This window comes from Salmo trutta, unplaced genomic scaffold (assembly GCF_901001165.1).
Source record: "Salmo trutta unplaced genomic scaffold, fSalTru1.1, whole genome shotgun sequence".
Lineage (NCBI taxonomy): Eukaryota > Metazoa > Chordata > Actinopteri > Salmoniformes > Salmonidae > Salmo > Salmo trutta.
In genome coordinates, this window is record NW_021823043.1 from 22,586 (window position 1) to 36,323 (window position 13,738).

At 47.8% G+C, this 13,738-nt stretch overlaps 1 protein-coding gene across 1 annotated transcript in view; it reads left to right on the forward strand.

Annotated features, from left to right (window-relative positions):
• Positions 1-1,206: 1,206 nt before the first annotated feature.
• ninj2 (ninjurin 2) overlaps positions 1,207-13,738 on the forward strand; it is a gene marked incomplete at its 3' end in the record, with an annotated part of 60,321 nt that continues 47,789 nt past the window's right edge. The window contains 1 exon segment of the mRNA XM_029747199.1: positions 1,207-1,519. Within this exon segment, the coding sequence (XP_029603059.1) occupies positions 1,484-1,519 (36 nt within the window).

Here is a 13,738-nt window from a genome sequence, read left to right on the forward strand (position 1 = left end):
AGCAGCCCTGCCACTTAGTTTGGTATAAAACAGAGGGATGGAGTTGGAGAAATGTAACTTTGAAATGCATAAATTCATCATTGACTATTATCAGCACCTCTCAGACTAGAACCTGCCGATGCTGACCTTACCGTGACCTGACTACTGTATGATCCCTCAGGATAACTGATGGCCAAGGTCCAGCTGACCAACAACTCATTATGTTCATTATTTTAACTTTCAAAAAGTTCGTTTCCAAAAACTCCTAGAACGTTCTTAGAACGTAAAGGGAGAAGAATTGTGAGAAAGCATTCCAGATCCTGTGTCTGAGAGCTCTGTTTGTTGTTGATGTTTGTATATGTTCTATGTACGTTTTGAACATAAATCCCTTCTGAGAACAGGTAGTTATTTAACCTAAAACCCACCCATGGCCATGACCCTATATAAACCACATACCAGCATTGCCTTCACTTAGCAGATTGTTCTAAGTGAAAGATCCTTCTGTGGTTAGATCTCAATAGGAATCTCCATTCTGGGTTTGTGGCCTTAGTTGTTTATATACAACAGTGGGCCTTCTGTCTAACCTAGCGTGGTTTAGTAGACAAAACACTGAAATAGCAGATCTGTATTTGTTGACCAAATAGACGCAAATATGGCATGAAACCACACGAGGATGGTTTGTTGAATGAACACTGGGAGACCATAGAGGTTCAACAACCTAATAATATTGACTGGGCGGGAAGAGAGATAATGTACCTACTATACTCTGGTTTAGAGACCCACTAGGGTTTTATTGGCTGGTTCATCATTTGGCTGAAAGAGACAGGGTTTTGTTACTCTGGTTTAGAGACCCACTAGGGTTTTATTGACTGGTCCATCATTTGGCTGAAAGAGACAGGGTTTTGTTACTCTGGTTTAGAGACCCACTAGGGTTTTATTGGCTGGTTCATCATTTGGCTGAAAGAGACAGGGTTTTGTTACTCTGGTTTAGAGACCCACTAGGGTTTTATTGGCTGGTTCATCATTTGGCTGAAAGAGACAGGGTTTTGTTACTCTGGTTTAGAGACCCACTAGGGTTTTATTGGCTGGTTCATCATTTGGCTGAAAGAGACAGGGTTTTGTTGCCTTTTCAGTTGCCAGTCGCATTCCACTCCCAGTACTGTTGTGAGGGGGGATGGGGGGGTGAGGTGGGATGGGGGAATTGACTGAAAAAAAACTGAATAACACACTTGTTTGTCTGCCTGTCCTTGCCCTGCCTGGTGCCCTGAATTTCGTCAAAAGGCTCTGCCAGCTTTTCAGCGTTTTTAGTTTGAGTTCCACACAAGGCACAGTTTCTGCTTGGCCATCAGGGAAGGCACAGGGAAGGCACAGGGAAGGCACAGGGAAGGCACACAGACAGAGAGAGATAGAAAAAGGGATAAAAGAGCTGTCAGACACTTAAACTGGTAGATTTCTTTGCCACAAGCACAGGGCCCTTAAAGATCTGGTAGCTGTCTTGACTTCCATGATGTTAACAACAAGAGGACGTACAGAACAGCAGGTTAGTACTAAACTTCACTGGTCTGATAATGATGTGATGGTGGTCAGTTCAGAGGAGCTCTCTGTCCTCCGTATACTCTCTCTCTCTCTCTCTCTCTCTCTCTCTCTCTCTCTCTCTGTCTCACTGTCTCTCTCTCTCTCAATGTCTCTCTCTCTCTCTCTCTGTCTCTCTCTCTCTCTCTGTCCTCCGTATACTCTCTCTCTCTCTCTCTCTCTCTCTCTCTCTCTCGCTGTCTCTCTCTCTCTCACTGTCTCTCTCTCTCTCGCTGTCTCTCTCTCTCTCTCGCTGTCTCTCTCTCTCTCTCTGTCTCTCTCTCGCTGTCTCTCCCTCTCCCTCTCTCTCTGTCTCTCTCTCTCTCTCTGTCTCTCTCTCTCTCAATCTTTCTCTCTGTCTCTCTCTCTCTCTCTCGCTGTCTCTCCCTCTCTCTCGCTGTCTCTCCCTCTCTCTCTGTCTCTTTCTCTCTCTCTCTCTCTCTGTCTCGCCCTCTCTCTCGCTGTCTCTCCCTCTCTCTGTCTCTTTCTCTCTCTCTCTCTCTCTCTCTTGTTCATTTGTTCATTGCTGTGACACAGTGGTGTGGTATGTTCCAGGTATTTGGGAGAGACAGGGATCAGAGCGTGTCTCCTTTCCTCTCTCTGTCTCTCTCTACTCTAAGGTAGTGACATGTCATGGTCATGACATCCACCAAATATCCATTAGGACCTGGCTGCTAAGACAGGGCTGCAGGGGCTTTAATGTACCTCTGGATCAACAGAGCCTGTGCTTAACAATCCACTGGGACGGGACTCCGGGAATTATCACAGAATTCCTCCAGGAGAGGGAGAGGGGGAGGGGGAGGGAGAGGGGGGGAGGGAGGGGGAGAGGGAGAGGGGGGGAGAGGGGGGAGAGGGGGAGGGGGAGAAGGAGAGGGGGAGGGAGGGGGAGAGGGAGGGGGAGAGGGAGACAGAGAGAGGGAGGGGGAGAGGGAGAGGAAGGGTAGGGGGAGGGGAGAGGGAGAGGGAGGGGGGGGAGAAGGAGAGGGGGAAGGGGAGAGAGGGAGGGGGAGAGGGAGAGAGAGGGAGAGGGAGGGGAGAAGGAGAGGGAGGGGGAGAAGGAGAGGGAGAGGAAGGGTAGGGGGAGAGAGAGGGAGGGGGAGAGGGAGAAGGAGAGGGAGAGGGAGGGGGAGAGGGAGAGGGAGAAGGAGAGGGAGAGGAAGGGTAGGGGGAGAGAGAGGGAGACGGAGGGGGAGAGGGAGAGAGAGGGAGGGGGAGAGGGAGAGGGAGAGGAAGGGTAGGGGGAGAGGGAGAGGGAGAGGGAGAGGGAGGGGGAGGGGGAGAGGGAGAGGGAGGGAGGGGGAGAGGGAGAAGGAGAGGGAGAGAGAGGGAGGGGGAGAGGGAGAGGAAGGGTAGGGGGAGAGGGAGGGGGAGGGGGAGAGGGAGAGGGAGGGGGAGAAGGAGAGGGAGAGGGAGACAGAGAGAGGGAGGGGGAGATGGAGAGGAAGGGTAGGGGGAGAGAGAGGGAGGGAGAGGGAGAGAGAGGGAGGGGGAGAGGGAGAGGAAGGGTAGGGGGGAGAGGGAGGGGGAGGGGGAGAGGGAGGGGGAGAGGGAGGGGGAGATGGAGAGGAAGGGTAGGGGGAGAGAGAGGGAGGGAGAGGGAGAGAGAGGGAGGGGGAGAGGGAGAGGAAGGGTAGGGGGAGAGGGAGGGGGAGGGGGAGAGGGAGAGGGAGAGGGAGGGGGAGAGGGAGAAGGAGAGGGAGAGGGTAGGGGGAGAGGGAGAGAGAGGGAGAGGGAGAGGAAGGGTAGGGGGAGAGGGAGAGGGAGGTTGGAGGGGGAGAGGGAGACAGAGGGAGAGGGAGAGGAAGGGTAGGGGGAGAGGGAGAGGGAGGGGGAGAGGGAGACAGAGGGAGAGGGAGAGGAAGGGGAGGGGGAGAGTTTTTTATCCTTTTCTCACTCTCTCTTCTATCCTCTGCTTCTCTTTCTTTCTCTCTGTCTTTTTTCTCTCTTTCCACGTCTTGAGAAGTTTAATCTCTATTTCTCTCCCCCTCTCCTTCTGCCTCTCTCTCTCTGTGCTCTTGACTAGAATACAGCATATATATATATATAAAAGTGGGTAAAACAGTATGTAAACATGATTAAAGTGACCGGTGTTTAATGCCTTTATGTACGTAGGGCAGCAGTCTCTAAGGTGCAGGGTAGCGTCAGTTATCTTTATGTAACTATAGGGTGCAGATTTGGTCCGTGGCTGACTGAGCCAGGCGGGGACAGAACTCAAGACGAGGGTGTGTGAAACTCAAGTGTGTGCGTACGTGAGATAATGAAAGAGCTTTTGTTAAGGAGTTTCAGTTTGTATAGTATTGTTTTCTCTCTCTCCAAGTGGGAGCTACACTACAGTGTACAGTAATTATCTATATCCTGCCTTCATATTTCGACATCTCAAGTGGTGCAGCGGTCTAAGGCACTGCATCTCAATGCTAGAGGCGTCACTACAGACACCCTGGCTAGATTCCAGGCTGTATCACAACCAGCCCTGATTGGGAGTCCCATAGAGCGGCACACAATTGGCCCAGCGTCGTCCGGGTTTGGCCGGGGTAGGCCGTCATTGTAAATAAGAACTTGTTCTGGTTAAATAAATAAAAATATATAATCATTAATATCTAACGTACACGTCCCTCTCACCCCACAATGCAGCTGTTCTTCCTGTGTTATCTGCTGTTCCTCTGCAGGGGACAGATTCCAGAGGGATTTATCTCAACAACACGGTCTTCTGACGTTCTGTCTTTTCTTAATGCTCTGCCACCATCTGGTTTTCATGTGTGGTTTGGTTGGTGGAGATATTATTGGTTTTACACTGGGCTGCATCTCAAATGACACCCTTTTCCCTATTTAGTGCACTACTTTAGACCAGAGCCCTATTCCCTATATAGTGCACTACTTTAGACCAGGGCCCTATTCTCTATATAGTGCACTACTTTAGACCAGAGCCCTATTCCCTATATAGTGCACTACTTTTGACCAGGGCCCTATTCCCTATATAGTGCACTACTTTTGACCAGAGCCCTATTCCCTATATAGTGCACTACTTTTGACCAGAGCCATATTTCCTATACAGTGCGCTACTTTTGACCAGAGCCCTATTCCCTATATAGTGCACTACTTTATACCAGGGCCCTATTCCCTATATAGTGCACTACTTTATACCAGGGCCCTATAGTCCCTATATAGTGCACTACTTTTGACCAGAGCCCTATTCCCTATATAGTGCACTACTTTTGACCAGAGCCCTATTCCCTATATAGTGCACTACTTTGACCAGGACCCTATTCCCTATATAGTACACTACTTTTGACCAGAGCCATATTTCCTATACAGTGCGCTACTTTTGACCAGAGCCCTATGGGAGATGAGGTGCTATTTGGGACTCAACCATTATTTGTCATGATAGTCCAAGGGCTTGTTGAAGCTCGTCAAAATCACTTGATGACAGCGATCTGCAAACACTTGACCGGTACATGCGTAGTAAGCAACAATTAGCCGTTAGCCCTTTCTGACCCCTAGCTATGATCAGCTGTTAGCCCTTTCTGACCCCTAGCTATGATTAGCCGTTAGCCCTTTCTGACCCCTAGCTATGATCAGCTGTTAGCCCTTTCTGACCCCTAGCTATGATCAGCCGTTAGCCCTTTCTGACCCCTAGCTATGATCAGCTGTTAGCCCTTTCTGACCCCTAGCTATGATCAGCCGTTAGCCCTTTCTGACCCCTAGCTATGATCAGCTGTTAGCCCTTTCTGACCCCTAGCTATGATTAGCCGTTAGCCCTTTCTGACCCCTAGCTATGATTAGCTGTTAGCCCTTTCTGACCCCTAGCTATGATCAGCCGTTAGCCCTTTCTGACCCCTAGCTATGATTAGCTGTTAGCCCTTTCTGACCCCTAGCTATGATTAGCCGTTAGCCCTTTCTGACCCCTAGCTATGATCAGCTGTTATCCCTTTCTGACCCCTAGCTATGATCAGCTGTTAGCCCTTTCTGACCCCTAGCTATGATTAGCTGTTAGCCCTTTCTGACCCCTAGCTATGATCAGCTGTTAGCCCTTTCTGACCCCTAGCTATGATTAGCTGTTAGCCCTTTCTGACCCCTAGCTATGATTAGCTGTTAGCCCTTTCTGACCCCTAGCTATGATCAGCTGTTAGCCCTTTCTGACCCCTAGCTATGATTAGCTGTTAGCCCTTTCTGACCCCTAGCTATGATTAGCTGTTAGCCCTTTCTGACCCCTAGCTATGATTAGCCGTTAGCCCTTTCTGACCCCTAGCTATGATTAGCTGTTAGCCCTTTCTGACCCCTAGCTATGATCAGCCGTTAGCCCTTTCTGACCCCTAGCTATGATTAGCTGTTAGCCCTTTCTGACCCCTAGCTATGATTAGCCGTTAGCCCTTTCTGACCCCTAGCTATGATCAGCTGTTATCCCTTTCTGACCCCTAGCTATGATCAGCCGTTAGCCCTTTCTGACCCCTAGCTATGATTAGCTGTTAGCCCTTTCTGACCCCTAGCTATGATCAGCTGTTAGCCCTTTCTGACCCCTAGCTATGATTAGCTGTTAGCCCTTTCTGACCCCTAGCTATGATTAGCTGTTAGCCCTTTCTGACCCCTAGCTATGATCAGCTGTTAGCTCTTTCTGACCCCTAGCTATGATTAGCTGTTAGCCCTTTCTGACCCCTAGCTATGATTAGCTGTTAGCCCTTTCTGACCCCTAGCTATGATCAGCTGTTAGCCCTTTCTGACCCCTAGCTATGATTAGCCGTTAGCCCTTTCTGACCCCTAGCTATGATCAGCTGTTAGCCCTTTCTGACCCCTAGCTATGATTAGCTGTTAGCCCTTTCTGACCCCTAGCTATGATCAGCTGTTAGCCCTTTCTGACCCCTAGCTATGATTAGCTGTTAGCCCTTTCTGACCCCTAGCTATGATCAGCTGTTAGCCCTTTCTGACCCCTAGCTATGTTAGCTGTTAGCCTTGCCTAGCCTAGCTATGTTAGCAGAATGTAGAGGGGTGATCCTGGTTAATCTTCGAGGAGTGCAGCTGTTTATGGTGCAGTGTGGAGGCTGAGGAGGAGTGCAGCTGTCTATGGTGCAGTGTGGAGGCTGAGGAGGAGTGCAGCTGTCTATGGTGCAGTGTGGAGGCTGAGGAGGAGTGCAGCTGTCTATGGTGCAGTGTAGAGGCTGAGGAGGAGTGCAGCTGTCTATGGTGCAGTGTAGAGGCTGAGGAGGAGTGCAGCTGTCTATGGTGCAGTGTAGAGGCTGAGGAGGAGTAAAACTGTCTATGGTGCAGTGTGGAGGGGGAACCAGAGACCCTCTCGTTGCTCCATCCTGGACTAGAACCAGAGATCCTCTCATTGCTCCATCCTGGACTAGAACCAGAGGTCCTCTCGTTGCTCCATCCTGGACTAGAACCAGAGGTCCTCTCGTTGCTCCATCCTGGACTAGAACCAGAGACCCTCTCGTTGCTCCATCCTGGACTAGAACCAGAGACCATATCGTTGCTCCATCCTGGACTAGAACCAGAGATCCTCTCATTGCTCTATCCTGGACTAGAACCAGAGATCCTCTCGTTGCTCCATCCTGGACTAGAACCAGAGATCCTCTCATTGCTCCATACTGGACTAGAACCAGAAATCCTCTCATTGCTCCATCCTGGACTAGAACCAGAGATCCTCTCATTGCTCCATCCTGGACTAGAACCAGAGACCATCTCGTTGCTCCATACTGGACTAGAACCAGAGATCCTCTCGTTGCTCCATCCTGGACTAGAACCAGAGACCATCTCGTTGCTCCATCCTGGACTAGAACCAGAGATCCTCTCATTGCTCCATCCTGGACTAGAACCAGAGACCCTCTCGTTGCTCCATCCTGGACTAGAACCAGAGATCCTCTCATTGCTCCATCCTGGACTAGAACCAGAGGTCCTCTCGTTGCTCCATCCTGGACTAGAACCAGAGATCCTCTCATTGCTCCATCCTGGACTAGAACCAGAGACCCTCTCGTTGCTCCATCCTGGACTAGAACCAGAGACCCTCTCGTTGCTCCATCCTGGACTAGAACCAGAGACCATCTCGTTGCTCCATCCTGGACTAGAACCAGAGATCCTCTCGTTGCTCCATCCTGGACTAGAACCAGAGATCCTCTCGTTGCTCCATCCTGGACTAGAACCACTCTGAGATGCTTTGTGAATACAGGCCCAGGATAATTTGCTAGCACCACTCTGTTATAATTCGATGAAAGGCCAGAACATCTCAGCACCACCAGCCTAGTGTCATGTCTCTCTGAGAGACAGTGTCAAGTCTGAACTTGATTATCCTCTGCTTATTACCACTCAGTATAGTCTGTGTGATGACCCGGGAGAATCACAGTTTAGTGTAAATTACAGTATGTGCTGTGTCGTCTTGTGTAATTCTGTTGGCCAGGACATTCCAGGAGGGGCCTTTAGGGATTTACCAGTAATCCACAAGGAGATGTTTTTAAACAGTTGGAGACTTTAAGGTCACCCTAAGGTCATTTCTTTTGAACAGACAGTAAAGTTGTGTTCTTCACGCTGACAGAGTATTACTGTAAGGTAACTTTGACCTTTGATCCTGAGGTAATTCTTCAGTTGGTTCCTGAACAGGTTGAGTACATAATGTAACGTTATATACGGCTTCCAGTCATACGAGCCTGTCACCTGTCAGGAGACTGCAGGGGTTGAGCCTGAGTTTATATCTCCTGTATGGTTTAGTTGAGTTGAGGGTAGCTAATTAGTTGTGTTGGTTGACTTGGTGTCTCCCCATGACAACATAAGAGAAGACACCAACTGTCAATAGAGATTGGCTGATTGTATTGATGTTTGAGTTCAGCAAAGGTTGAGTTCAGCATAGGTTGAGTTCAGGATAGGTTGAGTTCAGGATAGGTTGAGTTCAGCATAGGTTGAGTTCAGGATAGGTTGAGTTCAGGATAGGTTGAGTTCAGCATAGGTTGAGTTCAGGATAGGTTGAGTTCAGGATAGGTTGAGTTCAGCATAGGTTGAGTTCAGGATAGGTTGAGTTCAGGATAGGTTGAGTTCAGGATAGGTTGAGTTCAGTATAGGTTGAGTTCAGTATAGGTTGAGTTCAGGATAGGTTGAGTGTAGCTAACTACCAGTTTATGTTAGGCTGAATGGTTGACTTAGTGTTTTGCTTTCTTGGTGTCCCCACGACCACTAACCCCTGTCCTACTGTCCCCGATTCAAGGCTTGAGTTTAGGTTCAGGTTGAGTTGAGTTAATTAGCTCTTTTGGCCAAACGTCTTTTGTTAGTGTCTTAATGTCCCCCCATAACCAGTACCCCGCCCCTTGTCTCTGTCTTAATGTCCCCCATAACCAGTACGCTGCCCCTTGTTCTTTCTTAATGTCCCCCCACAACCAGTACCCCTGCCCCTTGTCTCTGTCTTAATGACCCCCCATAACCAGTACCCCTGCCCCTTGTCTCTGTCTTAATGTCCCCCCATAACCAGTACCCTGCCCATTGTCTCTGTCTTAATGTCCCCCCACAACCAGTACCCCTGCCCCTTGTCTCTGTCTTAATGCCCCCCACAACCAGTACCCCTGCCCCTTGTCTCTGTCTTAATGTCCCCCCATAACCAGTACCCTGCCCCTTGTCTCTGTCTTAATGCCCCCCACAACCCTGCCCCTTGTCTCTGTCTTAATGTCCCCCCATAACCAGTACCCCTGCCTCTTGTCTCTGTCTGAATGTCCCCACAACCAGTACCCCTGCCCCTTGTCTCTGTCTGAATGTCCCCCCATAACCAGTACCCTGCCCCTTGTCTCTGTCTTAATGTCCCCCATAACCAGTACCCTGCCCCTTGTCTCTGTCTTAATGTCCCCCCATAACCAGTACCCTGCCCCTTGTCTCTGTCTTAATGCCCCCCACAACCCTGCCCCTTGTCTCTGTCTTAATGTCCCCCCATAACCAGTACCCCTGCCTCTTGTCTCTGTCTGAATGTCCCCCACAACCAGTACCCTGCCCCTTGTCTCTGTCTTAATGTACCCCATAACCAGTACCCCTGCCCCTTGTCTCTGTCTGAATGTCCCCCCATAACCAGTACCCTGCTCCTTGTCTCTGTCTTAATGTCCCCCCACAACCAGTACCCCTGCCCCTTGTCTCTGTCTTAATGTCCCCCCAAAACCAGTACCCCTGCCCCTTGTCTCTGTCTGAATGTCCCCCCATAACCAGTACCCCTGCCCCTTGTCTCTGTCTGAATGTCCCCCCATAACCAGTACCCCTGCCCCTTGTCTCTGTCATGCGTCCCCTACTTCTAGCACCTCCAGAAATAGCTCCTAGCCTCCCCTGGCTTGTCCTGGGCAGTTGACACATTCTGAGTGTCCCTGGGAAGTATAGAGAGAGCTCAGCGTTTCTCAGAACGACCCGGCCAAACACACCCAGTCCCCATTCAGACCCAGCCCTACTGGCACTGTGGTGACACTGTGACCCAGCACTGACACACTGCAATACCTGGAACGATGTTCGTCACTCTCAATTCTGGAAATCTGAGATGCGTATTATTGTATATACTGTCCACAGTTCTATGTAATCTATACAATCCATGATCAATATAGTCTCACATTGATAGACAGCGTATTCTACGAGACCCAACCCTACTGGCAGTCTAGTGCCACTGTGACCCACTACTGACACACTGAGCAGGAAAGCCTGCCACAGCAGAACACATACCTCTACTACAATGTTAGTCATTATCAATACTGGACATGTGAGTTGTAGGCTATGCTGATGTACTATCCTACCTATCAGATGATCTAGATCTGTCCTATATCAATCTAGCCTTGTGGTGCCAGACACTCTATTCTAGGAAATCCACCCAGGATCCTGGTGGTCAGTCTAATGTTACTTAGTCTAAATATGTGTTATCCACAGGAGGTTGGTGACACCTTAACTGGGGAGGACGGGCTGGTGATAAAGGCTGGAGTGGAGTTAATGGAATGGTGTCAAATACATCAAACACATGGTTTCCATGGTTTCCAAGCCATTCCATTATTATGAGCCGTCCTCCCTTCAGCAGCGTCCTGTGGTGTTAACCTAACAAGTCTCTGGTTCTATGCCAACCCATTTGGTCCAGTTTACCAGTCTCTGGATCTATACCAACCCATTTGGTCCAGTTAACCAGTCTCTGGATCTATACCAACCCATTTGGTCCAGTTAACCAGTCTCTGGTTCTATACCAACCCATTTGGTCCAGTTTACCAGTCTCTGGTTCTGCACCAACCCATTTGGTCCAGTTTACCAGTCTCTGGTTCTATACCAACCCATTTGGTCCAGTTAACCAGTCTCTGGTTCTATACCAACCCATTTGGTCCAGTTAACCAGTCTCTGGTTCTATACCAACCCATTTGGTCCAGTTAACCAGTGTCTGGTTCTATTCTACCCATTTGGTCCAGTTTACCAGTCTAGCTGTACTATTCTACCCATTTGGTCCAGTTTACCAGTCTAGTTGGACTATTCTACCCATTTGGTCCAGTTTACCATTCTCTGGTTCTGTACCAACCCATTTGGTCCAGTTTACCAGTCTCTGGTTCTATACCAACCCATTTGGTCCAGTTTACCAGTCTCTGGATCTATACCAACCCATTTGGTCCAGTTTACCAGTCTCTGGTTCTATACCAACCCATTTGGTCCAGTTTACCAGTCTGTGGTTCTATACCACCCATTTGGTCCAGTTTACCAGTCTAGTTGGACTATTCTACCCATTTGGTCCAGTTTACCAGTCTAGCTGTACTATACCAACCCATTTGGTCCAGTTTACCATTCTCTGGTTCTATACCAACCCATTTGGTCCAGTTTACCAGTCTCTGGTTCTATACCAACCCATTTGGTCCAGATTACCAGTCTCTGGTTCTATACCAACCCATTTGGTCCAGTTTACCAGTCTCTGGTTCTATACCAACCCATTTGGTCCAGTTAACCAGTCTCTGGTTCTATACCAACCCATTTGGTCCAGTTTACCAGTCTCTGGTTCTATACCAACCCATTTGGTCCAGTTTACCAGTCTCTGGTTCTATACCACCCATTTGGTCCAGTTTACCAGTCTCTGGTTCTATACCACCCATTTGGTCCAGTTTACCAGTCTCTGGATCTATACCACCCATTTGGTCCAGTTTACCAGTCTAGTTGGACTATTCTACCCATTTGGTCCAGTTTACCAGTCTAGCTGTACTATACCAACCCATTTGGTCCAGTTTACCAGTCTAGTTGGACTATTCTACCCATTTGGTCCAGTTTACCAGTCTAGTTGGACTATTCTGTTTATTTTGTCCAGTTTACCAGTCTAGTTAGTCTATTCTACCCATTTGGTCCAGTTTACCAGTCTAGTTAGTCTATTCTACACATTTGGTCCAGTTTACCAGTCTAGTTAGTCTATTCTGTCCATTTGGTCCAGTTTGCCAGTCTAGTTAGTCTATTCTACCCATTTGGTCCAGTTTACCTGTCTAGTTGGACTATTCTACCCATTTGGTCCAGTTTACCAGTTTAGTTAGTCTATTCTACCCATTTGGTCCAGTTTACCAGTCTAGTTGGACTATTCTGTCTATTTTGTCCAGTTTGCCAGTCTAGTTAGTCTATTCTACCCATTTGGTCCAGTTTACCAGTCTAGTTAGTCTATTCTACACATTTGGTCCAGTTTACCAGTCTAGTTAGTCTATTCTGTCCATTTGGTCCAGTTTGCCAGTCTAGTTAGTCTATTCTACCCATTTGGTCCAGTTTACCAGTCTAATTAGTCTATTCTGTCCATTTGGTCCAGTTTGCCAGTCTAGTTAGTCTATGCTACACATTTGGTCCAGTTTACCAGTCTAGTTGGACTATTCTACCCATTTGGTCCAGTTTACCAGTTTAGTTAGTCTATTCTACCCATTTGGTCCAGTTTACCAGTCTAGATAGTCCATTCTACCCATTTGGTCCAGTTTACCAGTCTAGTTAGTCTATTCTGTCCATTTGGTCCAGTTTGCCAGTCTAGTTAGTCTATTCTACACATTTGGTCCAGTTTACCAGTTTAGTTAGTCTATTCTACCCATTTGGTCCAGTTTACCAGTCTAGTTAGTCTATTCTACCCATTTGGTCCAGTTTGCCAGTCTAGTTAGTCTATTCTACCCATTTGGTCCAGTTTACCAGTCTAATTAGTCTATTCTGTCCATTTGGTCCAGTTTGCCAGTCTAGTTAGTCTATGCTACACATTTGGTCCAGTTTACCAGTCTAGTTGGACTATTCTACCCATTTGGTCCAGTTTACCAGTTTAGTTAGTCTATTCTACCCATTTGGTCCAGTTTACCAGTCTAGTTAGTTTATTCTACCCATTTGGTCCAGTTTACCAGTTTAGTTAGTCTATTCTACCCATTTGGTCCAGTTTACCAGTTTAGTTAGTCAATTCTACCCATTTGGTCCAGTTTACCAGTTTAGTTAGTCTATTCTACCCATTTGGTCCAGTTTACCAGTCTAGTTAGTCTATTCTACCCATTTGGTCCAGTTTGCCAGTCTAGTTAGTCTATTCTACCCATTTGGTCCAGTTTACCAGTCTAGTTAGTCTATTCTACCCATTTGGTCCAGTTTACCAGTCTAGTTAGTCTATTATACCCATTTGATCCAGTTTACCAGTTTAGTTAGTCTATTCTACCCATTTGGTCCAGTTTGCCAGTCTAGTTAGTCTATTCTACCCATTTGGTCCAGTTTACCAGTCTAGTTGGACTATTCTACTCATTTGGTCCAGTTTACCAGTCTAGTTAGTCTATTCTACCCATTTGATCCAGTTTACCAGTCTAGTTAGTCTATTCTACCCATTTGGTCCAGTTTACCAGTCTAGTTAGTCTATTCTACCCATTTGATCCAGTTTACCAGTCTAGTTGGACTATTCTATCCATTTGGTCCAGTTTACCAGTCTAGTTGGACTATTCTACCCATTTGGTCCAGTTTGCCAGTCTAGTTAGTCTATTCTGTCCATTTGGACCAGTTTGCCAGTCTAGTTAGTCTATTCTACCCATTTGGTCCAGTTTACCAGTCTAGTTAGTCTATTCTACCCATTTGGTCCAGTTTACCAGTCTAGTTGGACTATTCTACCCATTTGGTCCAGTTTACCAGTCTAGTTAGTCTATTCTACCCATTTGGTCCAGTTTACCAGTCTAGTTAGTCTATTCTACCCATTTGGTCCAGTTTACCAGTCTAGTTAGTCTATTCTACCCATTTGATCCAG